Source organism: Lytechinus pictus, chromosome 2 (assembly GCF_037042905.1).
Source record: "Lytechinus pictus isolate F3 Inbred chromosome 2, Lp3.0, whole genome shotgun sequence".
NCBI classification, from domain to species: Eukaryota; Metazoa; Echinodermata; class Echinoidea; order Temnopleuroida; family Toxopneustidae; genus Lytechinus; species Lytechinus pictus.
Window position 1 is genome coordinate 69,805,966 of NC_087246.1, and position 16,454 is coordinate 69,822,419.

The 16,454-nt window shown below is 35.2% G+C and overlaps 1 protein-coding gene across 1 annotated transcript; it reads right to left on the reverse strand.

Moving 5' to 3' along the window:
* Window positions 1-2,995: 2,995 nt before the first annotated feature.
* Window positions 2,996-16,202, reverse strand: LOC129253721 (glutathione S-transferase omega-1-like). Its single transcript, XM_054892142.2, has 5 exons — window positions 15,967-16,202; window positions 12,279-12,384; window positions 11,511-11,733; window positions 9,273-9,396; window positions 2,996-6,830 (listed from the first exon to the last, which is right to left on the reverse strand). The coding sequence occupies exons 1-5, from the start codon at window positions 15,995-15,997 to the stop codon at window positions 6,616-6,618; spliced, it is 699 nt and encodes a 232-aa protein (XP_054748117.1). The 5' UTR covers window positions 15,998-16,202; the 3' UTR covers window positions 2,996-6,615.
* Window positions 16,203-16,454: the final 252 nt, after the last annotated feature.

A 16,454-nucleotide genomic window follows, 5' to 3' on the forward strand; every position in this document is an offset into this window, starting at 1 on the left:
TCCTCAACAAATTTTGGGTTGGCATTTGAACAAAGTAGTACGCTATCATCTGCATACAATAATAATTTACAATCAGCTTTTAAACAAATAGACATGTCATTGATATAAGTTGAAAATAGGATTGGGCCTAAAATACTTCCCTGTGGAACTCCACACGTTATAGGCATAATTTTGGAACAAATATCGCGAATAGCCACTACTTGATGTCGATTCGACAAGTAGGATTTGAACCATGCTACAGTAGCCTGGTTAAAACCCATTATTTGTAATTTTTTCAATAAGATGCCGTGATTAACTGTATCAAATGCTTTTTGAAGATCTAGGAGTACCATCCCAACGAATTGTCCCTTAGACATATTTGTTCTCAGATAATCAGTCAAGTGAATAAGGCATGTCTCAGTCGAATAGTCATGTCGAAAACCTGACTCGTAAATCATATCATTTTCTTTAAAATATTTTTCGATCTGAACACATACCGCCTTTTCTAGAATTTTGGATACTATGCTTAAAACACTGATAGGTCTATAGTTTTCAACAGCAGTTTTATCTTTCTTCTTATGAATAGGAGTTACTTTTGCAATTTTCATATCCTCTGGGAAAGTGCTAGTAAAGATAGATAGATTTATTAAGAAATTTAATGGTTTGTACAAACTCTTTGCTCCTTCTTTTAGAAATTTAGCAGGTATCAAATCTAACCCAGTGCTTTTTGATACATTTAATTTACGCAACTCATTAAAAATGAATTGATCACTAACAGGTAATAATTCAAATTTATCTTGGCTTATACCCTTTTTTTCATAAAATTTACGAATGTTTTCACTGTCTGCACTGAAAATATCTTTGCAAGATGGAAGTTTATCTACCAACGTAGCTGCGACATTTGTAAAATAGGAATTGAATTCATTGGAAATAGTTATCTTATCATGACATAATTCTCCGTCAATTGAAACGACTAATTCTTGGTCCTTTCCATTTTTCTTTTTTAATCCCAAACTTTTTAGATTCTGCCAAAGTCTTTTAGAATCATTTTTATTTTCTTCTATTTTATTTTGTAGGTATTCTAATTTGGCCTTTTTCACCTCTCTTTGAACCATATTTCTTAATTTCTTGTATCTTTTGGAAAGCGTGTCATAATCCTGACCGCTTAGATTTTTCTTCATTTTTTTATACGCCACATTTCTTTCTCGAATAAGAGAAATAATATCTTTAGTCATCCAGTTTTCTGATCTCTGTTTAATTCTAATCCGTTTTTGAGGCGCTATCATATTCAACGTTGAAATAAAAGTATTTTGAAAAACTGACCAAGCCTTATTTACGTCAGTGCATTGGGTTAAATCTGACCAATCAACGGCAGACAGTTTAAGATTGAAAGATTCTTCGCTATATTTTTTCAACGATCTGATATCAATGGTTCTGTGAACACCTATAGCCAGCCTAATTTTCTTTCGTGTACAGAAAGTAAAAGAATGGTCACTTATACCAAGATCAATAACACCACTTTGACTTATTTTTTGTTCGTTATTACAAATCACATGGTCCAATAAAGAAGAACATGTGTGAGTGACACGGGTTGCATCTTTGATGAGTTGGCTAAATCCATGAAGACTCAATAAGTCAGTATATTTTTTAGCCAGTGGAGATTTCTGAAAAAGACAAACATTCATATCGCCTAAAAGTATAATTTCATCATCTTTCTTTAATATATCGAGAATATTTGACATCTTCTCAATAAATTGATTGCTTTTCGGAGGCCTATAAATGACGCCAGCAATAATTGGTTTTGATCTTGGTAGAAGCAAATTAATCCACAGTGATTCAGAATCACCTGTACTTAAAACATCTATGATATTGAATGCAATATCATTTCGGACATAAAAACATACACCACCCCCAGAACCTGATAATCTATCATTGCGTATTACTTTGTATCCATCTATATTGATTTCTTCATCGTTCACCGAGTTATTTAGCCATGTTTCTGTGAAAGCAATGACTGCAAGATTCTTTCTCTTAAAAAGAATTCGAAGTTCTGAAATTTTTGGTAGAATAGATCTAACATTTAGATGTACAAAGTGAAGGCCTTTTACAGCAAATATGTTTTCAAAATCTTGATAAAGTAAACTTGAATCCTTCGAGTTTTTTTGTTTCGACTATAATAGTTAAATAGACACATCTTAGGCCTAACCGTACGTTTAAAAGGGCACCCCTGGCTGAAAAATAATTATATTTAAATAAAATGAAGAGTAAAATTCACCGAGCAACCCACTGAAAATATCACAAATCGCGAATTTTAAATTTAAGCAATATCATTTTTTGCGAAAACAGTATTATGAACGCCATCATGAATATGCAATAGGTGGGCTGATGATGTCGATGTCCCCACTATCATTTTTTTTCATATTACTACATGAAATCATAATTATTTCACTTTTTTATATGTGTAGGCAACATTGAATATCTAATGCTTTTAGTCAATGTACATCGATGCTTTTTGGTAGACAAATATTATTCTAGATGATACAAAAGAATATGTGCATGGGCATATAACATCCTCCGCTTGCATTGCATATCAATGAAGACATAAGTGTAGTTTAACCGTGGATTGCGTGGGTTTATTTTTCTGAGGCGGATTTATTATCGTCATAAATTGCATAATAATCGTCAATCGAGTAGCAGCAGCAGCAGCAAAAGCATTGCAATTATTCACTTTATCGATCACCATCACTGTCATCATAAATTCAACACAATCACTGTCGTCATCATCATCATTAATTTATTATTATCAACAACATCATTATCAACATCATCATCATCATCTTCGTCATTATCATTCCATCATGATTATCTATTCTATCACAATCGTTTTCCCCCCTATTTTTTGCTCATTCAAGATGATTATATAAACTGGTTCCAAAACAAACCGATTAAACGTTACAAGGGCATGCACTGCATGAATTTCACTCAGTCAAAATAAACAATATTTTTACACAGGCTAGCTTCAATACTCTTTACTAAGCACATGTCAGTAAGTAAGAGATTGGATCAATCACAGATAGGCTATAGCTCCTCACATCAATTGATTTCAGAATTCAAAGTCACATAATGGCAAAAGATAGACCAAATGAAAATTAGATGGGGTTAAACAAACTTCCCAGTATCACAAATTTCCTTCATGTAAATGTTTTATTAATTGGCTTGATAACTAATAAGCTACAGGAAGGTAAAATCAAAATTTTAAATGACTGAAACAATAACACAGCCACATACATATCTATAGGGTGTCCTGGTAAGCGAGGAATATAATCTGAACACGGCTTCATCTGTGACTCCTATGAAATGTTTCAAGAAAAATAGTGTTTAGGTAAGGTGTTATACCTTATATATCTCTATTTACAAATAGATTATGCATTTCTTTGCATTTTCTGCTTTTGTTTTCATTGTCTTAAAAAGAAACCCACATCATTACCAGTGGCGTGTAATAAGCCAAAAAGTTTAAGGGGCCAAACCTCTATTGAGTAAAATTTTGCCAAGGGGGAGCATAAATTCTGACCTTAAAATAGAGAAGCCATTTTTGTGATAGATTTTGACAATATAATTTAGAAAATAAAATCATATTTCATCACTTTCTTTTTCTCAAGCTTTTATCTCTGTTTTTTTTTGTTGGGGGGGGGGGGGGGGGGGGTAAGGTCCCAAAACCCCTTATCTATATTTCAGTGATTATTACAGACCCTTTTCTTCAAACAAAATGAGTAAATGAATAAATCAGACAGACAATTTTTGCATTCTTGTAGCATCATTTCCATGTAAATATATCAACACTTAGTCCCAATATGAGTTGACAGAGATAAACATTTAAAAAAAATAACATGAAAATAACATGTGAATTACATCAATGATATTCGACAACAATTGATTAATCAACAATTCATAAAGTTGTAGCTAAACCAGATATAAAAGAGTAAAATATGCGAATTAAGTCAGTGGCCTACATGGTCCGCCCATAATTATATCCTATCCAATAGAAAGGATTAAAAACTTCATTGGTGCTAAATAATTGAGTAGGCACAAACTTGATCGAATTTAAAGATCCTACATTTTCACCCTCACGAAAATTTTGTTGTAAAATAGCAAAAAAAAAATCAAACATATTATTCAAGGTTTGAGAAAAATCCATTAAAGACTAAGAATGCTAGAATTTCAAGTTTTCGCTTTGTGACGTCATAAACGAGCAGTTGCTCCATATGTTATGTAATATAAGATGCATAAATTTAAATTTTAACGGCTCGTGATGACTTATTTTTAATTTTCTTTTTAGGAGCGAGTGTGAAATGATTTGTGTATTGATATTATGAAGGTCCAATAAAAAACATTTTCAATTTTCTGAGAAAAATTACATTTTATTGATTTTTTACCATACCATCTTAGGAAAGCTGCTCGCATATGACGTCACAAACCAAAGAATTGCATGAATTCAAATAACTTTTTATTCTTTGATTGAGTTTCCTAAATCTTCGCTAAAATTTTCTTTTATTTTTCTGCTAATTTTGCAATAAACTTTTTGTCAAGGTGAACTTCCCCTTTAAGGGCAAACAATATATTTGTTTTAGCACAAAGTTGTCTCATTAGAAGTCGTGCCATATTTATCAAATTAAAAGTTGAGTAAGTCATCAATGAACATCGAGGAAGGGGTGGAGGACATGCTGTGTAGACCATTCCCACTTTTCCAAGAAAGTGAAATAATGTGCAGATTTTTTTTCCAATGATCAGCGATGGGCAATGGGAGAGGAGCATGGAAGACGACCGTCACTGTGATTTTCCGAGGGTAAAAAAAAAAAAGAATGACAAGACGCTTGGACACCGGCGGGCGTAAATCCGGGAGGGGGATGGGGGGATACACCCCCACTTTTCGAAAAGGGTGTACGGCATGTACAATCATCCACCCACTTTTCAAGGCAGAATCGATATGTTTTTACCATTAAAAAAAATAATGATTAATTGGTGGGTTCATTTTTAAATGCAGTAAAAAAGTGCTTAGATTTACCCAATTTTGCATTCTAAAAATGCAAAATTTCTCGCACGGTTGCTTCGCTTCCGCGCTCAAACTAATCGTACAAGATTTTGTCATGAAAAATCCCGGCATGTTAAGCTTATTGCAAATGTAATTTACCCTCCATCATGATAGTATGGATAAAATACCAATTACTTTTAGATATGGTTATAACTTTTATCATAAACCAAGCAAAACACTGTCGTAAATAAATATTTCAAATGTGAATTTTGTTCAAAATTTTGAACGTTGCATCTCCCAATATAATCTTGAAGATCATTAAGAATCTTTCCTTTCTGCAACATTTTCCTTTCAATTTGCATGAAGTGCTATTCCCACGTTTTTGGAAGTTGATATTCTGTCCTGTGATTGATATAATAATTTTATAATGCACCCTTATTCCCGATGATTATGATCCCATTGATTATCAATCTTATCTCATCTTTAACCAGTCGGAGAAAATTAGTTTTCGTTGAACAAAATATGAACTGATTAATACTCATTTGCTCTTTATTTTCGTGTTCCTTTTCTTGGGTAGTTTGATTTATTGATAATTTACCTTAAAAATCCTCTGTATAATACATGCATGTCATTTTAAACGACTGAAGCAACCTTTTCAAGGCTCGCTCAATACGCTCACTCGCTGCATTTCTCCAATAACTACACACTCCTTGAAAGACGATTTTGGTCATCATTCTGTCTTCCAACTATTGTAAGTTTGCTCGCTTGCTTCGCTCGCTCGCATATTGATGTTTACTGTAATTCATTACTTTATATCCCAATAAATCCATTACAATTTAGCCATCGAAAAATACGTGATAGACTTTTAAATGAAAGATTGTAGTATAATGTACACATTTATGATATTTATTTTATTTTTCATTTTCAGTGTTATTTAATCAGGGTGGCCTCATCAGTTACCAAACGGCTGTCCTTGTATACATACGTATACATACATTGTATACATTTCCCGTGATATGATAATTACCCACCACTTGAAAGAGGTTCTTGGAAATCATTTTGTCTTCCAACTGTAAATTTGCTCGCTTCGCTCGCATATTGATATTTACCTGTAATCCATTACTTTATATCATGATAGATCCATTTCAATATAACCATCGAAAAAAATCGTGATAGCCTTTAAGAAAGATGGTAGTAAAAAGTACATATTTATAATATATACCAACGTATATATTGCCCGTGATGTGCTAATTACACACAAGAAGTTTTTGGACCATTTTGTCTACCAAATACTGAAAATTTGCCCGCTCGCTTCGTTCGCTCACATATTGATATTAACTATAATTCATTATTTTATATCACATCAAATCCATTGTAACAATATAGAAAAGAAAAAAAAATGTTTTAGGGCTTTAACTGAAAGATGGTAGTAATTATGTCCACGGTCATATAACCCCGTATTACATATAGCCCTTGTGGTGTGGGGGTGTCTCCAAAATGTTGAATTTCAGGTCAATATATTAATTGCTATCACCCCCCCCCCACTGCTATGACCGGAGTAAACACCGGTGTAATGGATTGATGAGAACAAACTTAAAATATATATATCAATCGTAAACTGCATTCCGAGCAAAATATCCAGCGTATAAATGGACCAACTTTTCCTTTGAGATTTGACAAGCCTGAACGGCCGGAATGGTTTCCATGCGATCAATCCATGCCTTGAACTCCGGGACGTACTCCGCGACGATGTCGTCACCGAGTACGTGCATGCGTTCGATCCAGGGCCAGATCATGAGGTCAACCATGCCCCACTGGTCACCTGAAAACAAATCAAGAAATAAATAATACTAAAAATGTGTATGTGAGTGTGTGTGTGTGTGTGTGGGGGGGCGTGTATTTCTTTCTTCTTTTAAAGTGTAAATTATCAATCAATTTATATCCCCGGGCACTAACAGGATTAATACAACAGGAACAGTGATACCGGGGGGCAGTAGGATCAGGCGCGTAGCCAGGGGGGGGGGGCGGTGGGGGCGGTCGCCCCCCCAAAACGTCCCCAAAAAGAAAAAAAAAAGAAGGAAAAAAGAGAGGAGAAAAGGAAAAGGGAAGGGAGGAAAGGGAAGAAAGGTAGCTTTTTTTTTTTTTTTTCTTTTATTTTTTTTTTTTTTTTCTCAAAAGAGAAACTCGATCCTTCACTGTTGCTCTAAATTTATATATGAATTTTGCTTCCGCGCTGCGCGCGGTTAAATGATAATATTGAAGTTCTCCATTGTTTTCCCCACCCTTTCTCTAACCCTGCTTTTCCACCTCAGCTATGTGTGTTTCTTGCCAGTTAAAGTTCAAATGTATGCATTAGGTCATGGAATTAGAGTAAGGTTAGGCCGAAGTATATGAAGTTATTTTTTTTAATTGATTGCGCAACTTCTGGACGCGTCGGCTCCGGGCGGGTAAAATCTTTATATCCATTTCTGCCGTCACCTCCATAAAGTCAACTTCTCCTGCTTTTCAGCTCATTACTAAACAACCATAATTTTGGGGCAAACAGGTTCCTAATTTAAAAAGAGGAAGGTATAAAAGTCGTGTCGTATTAGATAAAAAAGTACAATATTTATTATCAAATTCTATTAAACTTCATGTCATTTCCTGTCCTGTTTTGCGCACTCAGTTTGAAATTTTGAATGACACTTAGGGTTCTTTATAATTCAAAATGAAGCGCTTCAGGATAAGTCAAAGAAATTAGGCATCCTTTTTTATATAATTTCAATGAATCACAGAAGTTTCAACTTTTTGCGCACTATTTTCCTTGTAATGAAGTTCAATACTCTTAGAAAATCAATTGAATTAGACCCGATGGGGTATTAGAGATATCTGCATTTGATGAAACGTCCGCCCTTTGAAACTTCAGAGTTTCATTGCTCTGCACGGGGAGGAATATCTTCCTCCCGGCATATACACTTCTTCTCCTCTGTTTTGCGAGTTATGCACTGTCGCTAAATTGTTTGTAATCAAATCTGATCTTTCCAAGGGAAGTATTCAATATATCTTTGAGAAAACCCTTTTATCGGGACCCTTTTCATGGCAGAAAAAAATTGAAAAAGCGCTTTAGCTTCCGCGCTTCGCGCGGGGTTATTATTATATTATTTTCCTCCATTGTATTCCTTTTTTATGCGTTCGCTCACAATCACTTTTGAAAACAAGGTTCATGAAAAAAATCACAATATTGTCAACTGTATTGGAGCTGACATAGGTACTAGAGACAAGAGAGACGGCTCCTTATCATTTTAATCTATGAAACACCAAAAGCTTCGCGCTTCGCGCGGGAGGGGGAAACTCCCCCTCCCTGCACCCACCCCCTAGGGAGCGCGCTTCGCGCGCTCTGTAAGTGTTGGCACGCTTCGCGTGCGATTACCGCCCCCTCCAAAATGAAATCCTGGCTACGCGGTTGAGTAGGATACCATCTCGATTGTTTTTTTCTTCAAGTAGTGAAATAAGGGAACATGAAAATAAAAGGAGCGGAAGAAGATGAAAGACGAGTGGTATCAGCCTACCTCTGTTATTACTTAGATTGTCTTGCCCTTATGCTGGCACCACTCCTATAAATGTTTTAAAAGTGTATGTCACGAAGCGTCCGACTTTCAGTTTAAGATGTTACTTACAGTATGAAATAATCGTAAATGTGTCTTTATGGGGGCAAAATGAAAATAATAATGAAAAATGACAATGAATATCAAATAATACAACCAAATTCAAATCATCCGAATTTATTTTAAATTCAATACTGTCTTGCAGGCCCTAATGATTTATCCACATTCTGTGCAGAGAATATTTATATACTATAAAATAAAATGTTATGTTTGAAAGACAGCAACTAAACGAGTATAATGTTTTTTCATGTTATATGCTTTACAATGATTAAGTCGAAGTCTGGCCCGAAATGAATATTGATTCTGAGAAGAAATGTATTATGTTGATAAGAATTAACCGTAATCAAATTGACGATTGTTTTATAGTACACAATACAAAACCCTTTCCCTCAGTGGTATAAAACTGGATCCCGAATTTGCGTGTATATCCCCAAAACAAACAGGATACTTAATTAAATTATTGACTTCGTGCACGGCGAATCGGGAAATGAATTTCGAGCATTCCAACAAAGATTCGCCAAATTTGTTCATTCATAGATCACAACTTAAAACCATTTTAAAAATACCATTATCAAGTCAAAATCATATTTCCAATTTAAAGAAAGATATTGGTCATTTACCACCGATGAAATTTGTATTTTTTGCTATGCAGAACGCCTGGTACTCCTTCAAAAGTTTCCTCAATGTACCTTTGGCTTCAGTATCATCTGGATTGTAGCCAACTTTGTAAAAGAGTGAGACAATCTATAAAATAAAAGGGAGGTACAGTGAATGGAGGGAATCTGGGTCCCGTTTCATAAAGATTTATTATTTCTATAACAGATACCATCAGCCAATCAGATAAAAGGATTTCAGTATGAAACGTACCCCTGATGTGTTACGTTAGAAATACATACAATTGAATTGAATTTAATTCAAGTCAGTCAAGTCTAGTCAATTCAATTTATATCAAGTCAAATCAAGTCAATTCAATTCAATGCAATTCAATTCAATATTTCTTGATTGAAAATACTGATAATAAAGGATCATCATCAAAACCAAACATCAATTTAACGTAAGTATAGGAAAACAAAAACAAGGTAAAAACAATTCATAGAATTTAAGTTTTCATAAAATGCAATATCTGACGGTCGAAAGGATGTTCCATTACACATATAAAATTGTACATTAACCAAAAATAAAATAAATACCTCTAAAGCAGATACAAACACCCCCCAAAAATGTTAAAAGTAGCCCCACATATGCCGTCTACAAGAAGCAAAATAGTAAATAAATTTAAAATGAGGCTATAATAATATGTAAATTAATCTTTTAAAAACACCTTTATCAAAATAATATTTAAACATTTCGTGAGATTTTTGGTAACTCTAAGGGAGGGGGACGAGCTTCTCCGATAGACATTCAAGAGGAGGACACCCCACCCCTGGATCACCACCCATGACCGTATACTTTACTGGGTCATGTGGAAGAACACAAATGGCTGTTGCTATGGAGACAGCCAATATATACGTTGTATATAAATGGAATATAGGCTTTTCTTGAAGCCTCTTGAAGAAGATTGCAAGATTCGAGTCTTTTGATATATCCCAAACCTTGTATATTACGCGTTTGCATATCTTCGCTCTCCAAAACTGTGTGTTTAGGGGGGGGGGGTGGGGTGAAGCCCCTTTAGCCTCCGCGGCTCCCGAGAAAGGAATAAACTATATAGAGAGAGGATCAGGAAGTGATGAAATGAACGGTGTTTTTAAGCGGGCGCATATGATAGGCCGGGGTAAAATTAAAATAAAAAATGACACACTCAAAATAGGAAAGGCATATGATGTAAAGTAAATTCCAACTGTTCCATCGTCATCGTAGTCATCTTCGTCTTGATAACAATGCAATTAATGAAATTAAATATCCAGTCGCTCCAAACTTCCAAATTATGTGGCAAAAAAACTAAAGCTTACAAATAAATGATTCAACAATTACGTGTTCATCGAAAAGACTTACAAGTGCTGTCTTTATTTCTATTTTTTTACTAGTTTTTTTTTTGCTTGAAAAATTTACATCAGCTCCCCCCTGTAAAAAACCGTTCCCAGGGCCCTGCCAACAAGCCATGCACGTCATAATTTATGACAAAATATAAACATAGGGGAATCAATCATCCTTTTACATGAACAATTAATGTTTCTATGATCAGAAGTTCAGGACATCTAAGAGGTAATTTCATCCACAAAATGCTTCAATTTTGACCACAAATTGGGAAAATCACACTATTTAATGCTATGTCATCAAATTATTGTTTTCGTCAACACTTGCATTGGCAATCACAAAATTTCAAAAAGTTGATGATGGCGGTTACTAAATTGCAAAACTTCCTAAACTGTCTGCATGGCTTCACAGATAAATATTTCCCACAGTCTTCCCTGGCTAATCAGCAAGCAATAATGACATTTCAAAATGTTGGTGATGGCGGTTTTTTGCAAAACTTCCTAAACAATAATGACCAGCGGCCTTATTTCGTTTCCGAAGGACCAGGGACCCGTTTCATAAATCTTTGCAACCAAGGTAACTCTGTCATACAACCATGGAAACCTTGATCGTGATTGGCTACTACATGAGCCCTGTTACCATGGTAGTTGCCATAATGGCAAAGCCACCACTCATTGTTGTAACTCTCGATGAAACGGATCCCAGGTGATTATCCTCTAGGGCAAGAGTTATATAGGATCGATTTGGTTTCGTAACCGATGGTCATAATATCTGGTCGCAGGAACCCTGCTTTAACTGAGCCACTGCAAATTCCATTGGATTCCACATCTTTGATGAGCAAACTTGTTAATTTGAGAAGGAAACAAAAAGAAAAGAACATTTACCGGACCAAATTTGTCAACTGCCAATCTATTCTTTGCTCTCTGAAAAGGATCCTTGGCCTTCAGCAGTGGCTTGTCTGGGAAGAGATCTTCCAAAAGATCGCAGATGATGAGGGACTCGGTTACAACATTTCCTTGGTATTCTAGGACAGGAACTGTCCCAGCGGGGTTCCGTTCCAGCAAAAATTCTGGTTTCTGGTTAAGGTTACAGTTGACCACTTCATACCTAAGACATGTAAGATAAATGATAGCGATGTTGCACGCGATAGTTTTGATAACCATGTTATCGTATGGTCATTATGTGAATTCTGAATCAATTATGATTTCATGTCATACATTGTTTTCACATGATATATATGATGAGGAAGAAATAAAATGTGATTTTAAAACCAAAATTACTGGTGTGTGATCAGTGACCCGTTTCATAAAAGTATACCGTAACTTTACCAATAGGGCTCAGCAGCAGATTCCAATGAAGGTTTCCTTGGAATACAGTATGGTAAATTTACAACAAATCCAAGTATTTATGAAATATTCCTCATGCAGTTTCGAGTATAAATTTTTATAATTTCCAATATAACAACATCAAGAAAAATGAACTATCGTGAAATAATTGTAAAAAAGCATTGTGTTTCTGAACGAAAGAACGAATTCTTTCCAGGGGACAGATGGCTTTTGGTCCTCTCCTCTCATACAGCGCATATTAAGGGCAAGTGTGTGGAGATATGTTAAACGATTTACATAACAAAATATGTACAGAAAGTAATTTACTTGACATTTTTTGCAGCCAGGACCAGCAGAGCTCGTTGTGCGAATGGACAGAATCCCATGCTGTATATACGGAGAACATCGGGCCTCAATGGTGGGTTAGGGTCCCCTGATATAGAAAAAAAATAAGAAAACAAAATAAGAGTAAGCAAATATGGTGAAAGAAGAAAATGAACCAATCATTAAAAACTGTTAACGATGAGATTGATCAAATAAATTCCGTTAATGAATCACTCATCTTTACATTTTTATCAACATACAGGGGACTTTAAATGGCATTAATCAACACAAAAATGTAATAAATATTTCAAATACGAATTTTGACTAAGATTTGTAATGTTGTATCATCTCCCAATATAATATTGCAGATTATTTAAAATATTTCCCATTCATATGCATCATTGTGCTATCCATGTTATGGCCTGTGATATGGCCTATAATCAATTCATAAAGCACCCTTATTCCCAATAATCATGATCCCTTTTCCCATTCGTATCTCACCTATTAACCAGTCAGCAAATGATTTTTCATTGAGCCATTTATTTCCCCTTTCTTCTAAAGTTTACGTTATTGATGATTCACCCGTATCACCCTCTGTGATATATGCATATTATTTTAAACGACTGAAGTAACTTTTTAAAGGTTCGCTCACTACGCTCACTCGCCGCAATTTCTTTCATAATTACACCCCCTTGAAAGACGATTTGGTTATCATTCTGTCTTCCAACTATTGAACATTTTCTCGCTCGTATTTGGATATTAACTGCCATTCAGTAGTTTGCGTAACAACGCATTATATACAGAGCGTATCAAAAAAAAGTTTACACTTAGAAAAAATCCTGTAAAATTATATATTTGTAATATCCTGAAGATTTTACCACATTTTAACATTGGTACAGATCCGTTTAAGTAAATGACGATATAACTGTCAAAAAATATTTCTGCTTAATAATAATAATAATAATAGCTAATTTTTATAAAACACATTTCCCAGAATGGCTCAAAGCGCGTTACCCCGGTCATTGGATTCATTTCAATCCCGCACGAAAAAGTGCACATATTCCATTCCCTCGGGAGCATTCCTTGCATTTATCGCAGCCTCATTATGGCGCTGGCAAAATCAAACATACAATATCTTTCGCATCCTACCGGGTACCCATTTTGCACCTGGGTCGAGAGTGGCAAAGTGTGGATTAACGCCTTGCCAAAGGACGCTAGACCGCGGTGGAATTCGAACACACGACCCTCTGTTTACAAGGTGAGAGTCAGAACCACTACACCACGGCTCTTCCACACTTGAGTGAGCACCATTTACTTTTGAAAAGTTAGTGAAAAATGATTTGCGCAGAACTTTGAAATAGTTATGCGAATAAATGTAGACCTTAATCATGAAGAACACGTAGAATTTAGCTAGTAAATTGATTATAAGATATCTTTTACTTTTTTTAACTTGTTTCCTTTCCCAAAACACTTTGAAGAGTGCATTGCGCCCCATCCCACTCCCCCACACACCGAGGCCATCGCGACGATATTTGCTTTACACTGAGCTGTGATTTACATGAAATGGTTAAGGCTTGATTTTCATTTTGTTAATCATTCTCAAGCTTGGGAAAAGTGTGAAGAAACAAGTATTAAATGTAAAATGAAATGTAAAGCCACTTTAAATGATAAAAATTTAGTGAAAAAATGCTGGAGATGTCTGATATAAACTTTTGTTCAGATTCAGTTATGTCCTCAGATCCAGCTGGCACAATAAGGGTAAAGGTTGTGCTTACTAAGTGTTGAAATTTCAATTTGGGTGGCAAAAGTGTTACAAAATGCTTGAATGTATCCGTTTTATTTCAATTGACTAAAAGTGCAAGGGAAATGTATGAGAAATGTTTCGCAGGGTAAGTTTGATTTCGCCCTTTCCCCTTGACACAGCGTGAAAACAAGCATTTCTGCGCAAACAGATTTCTGCGAGCTTTACAAAAATGGACAGTGCTCACTCAAGTGTAAAATTCTGTCAAAACTTTTACTTTCATTGGATAGATGAGACCCAAACCCAAGATTATATGTGAAAAAATTACCCACATGTTGTATATTTTTTAATTCCCAGGGCTTTTTCAAAGTGTAAACTTTTTTTTGATACGCACTGTATAGTATTATGAACGCAGTTATACTTATCGCCCGTGATGTGTAATTACACACTGGACACCAGTCTTTTTTCCACCTACTGAAAATTTGCTCGCTCGCTATGCTAACTCGTCGCATTTATCCAATAATTACACCTCATAGAAGACGATTTGGTCATCATGTCTTCCAACTAATGAAAATTTGCTGGCTCGCATTTGGATATTAACAGTAATTCAATAATTTATATCACAACAAATCCATTACAATAGTCAGCGGAGAAAATGTACACGGTTATAAAATCCCTTATACATAGCCATTGGTGTGGGGGTGTCCCCCAAATTTTGATATTTTTATGTCAATATATTGCAATCTCCCCCCTACGCTCGTATCGGATTTACGCCAGGGAAGCGCATCATTGTGGAAGCTTTATGTAGGATACTTTTAATCTTATTTGATTAACTCAACCATGTAATGTATTATGTCAAATATGAATTTTGCTCAAAATTTTGAACGTTGCATCATCTCCCAATATAATCTTAAATATTATTCGATTTTTTTTTCCTTTCTGCAACCTCTTCCTTTTCATTTGCTATTCATTGTGCTATTTCCGCATTTTTGGAAGTTTGTATTATGGGGTGTGAAGGCCTTAAAATCATTTCATTAGCCGCCGTTATTCGCGATAATCATGATCCCATTTTTTTTTAATTCTCCACTCACCTCCGTCTAATTAATGAGCAAATGAGTTTTCATTCAATAAATCTCGACTGTTTACTCCTTATTTCTTTTCCCTTTTGCTATTGATAAATTACTCTTACTATCCTCTATTATGCACATTGTTTAAACAACCGACACAACATTTTCAAGACTACCTATCCCGTTCGCTCGTCGCAATCCCCCTCATATTTTATACTACATCCCTTAGAAGATGTTTTTTGGACATCATTCTGACTGCCAACTATACTGAAAATTTGCTCGCTCGTTTCGCTAGGTTAATTCGTATTTTATATCACAACAAACCGTTACAATAACCGTCGAAAAAATAGTCATCACCAAAAGAAATAGAGGGTCGTAACTATGTGCAAGGTTATATACCCCAGGATATAGAGCCCTTGAAGTAATAATTGCACACTAATTTTGTCTTGAAAGGCATTTTGGGACACCATTCTGTCTTGAACTACAATTTTTTTGCTCGCTCGCATATTAATATAAACTGCATTTAGAAATTTATATCAAAACTAAATCATTACAATACAGCCATCGAAAAACAAAAATAATCGTGATAGGCCTTTAACTGAAAGATGGTAGCATTGTGCACGGTTATATACCCCAGTATTTTTGGTCTCTAAATTTTTTTGAAATTTCAGGTCAGTACTATCATCCCCCACTGCTCGGTCCAGATTTACACCAGTTTTTATAAAAACTCGTAATTTATAATTCCCCCCCCCCAAAAAAAAAAGGATGGAAATTTACACCCATAGCGAATCCTTTCGCATCTTTACAGCTTTCGTAAACAAGTCTTCTTTTCTCAAACTTATTTTTATAATAGAGTCTAAATTAATTTAAACTATGAGCTTACCTTTTTTGAGGTGTTGTCTTGACACACTCATACTGTGAAAAAGAAGTTTCAATCTTGCTTGATAAATGACCAAAAGTCTTACAAAACATGTAAGTTGAAAGGTCAGGTCACAGGTGACTAAAATGTACGATATGCTGCAAATATGATTTAGGGATATGGCAGTCGATCCTGGTCCGTCTGATTTAAACCCATCGCTATACAACAACTCGTGTCCAGAATATACAACCTGTCTGCTCCCGATTACGCAACATATTTTGTGCTTAGTCACCCCTGTTATCCCATTGTCCGCCCCTCTGTTGACAAAAGAGTTTACAGTGTCGGTCTGTCGGAGACAGAATTGTATTTCCGATGGATTGCAAACTACATGGAATGGAAAGTGCCCTTTAAAAAAAAACGTGCCCTTTTTTTCAAATTGAAATACCCTTTTTTAAAGGTAAAACACAATATATTTGAGTTAGAAAATCACAAATATTTGGGCTCGCGCTTCG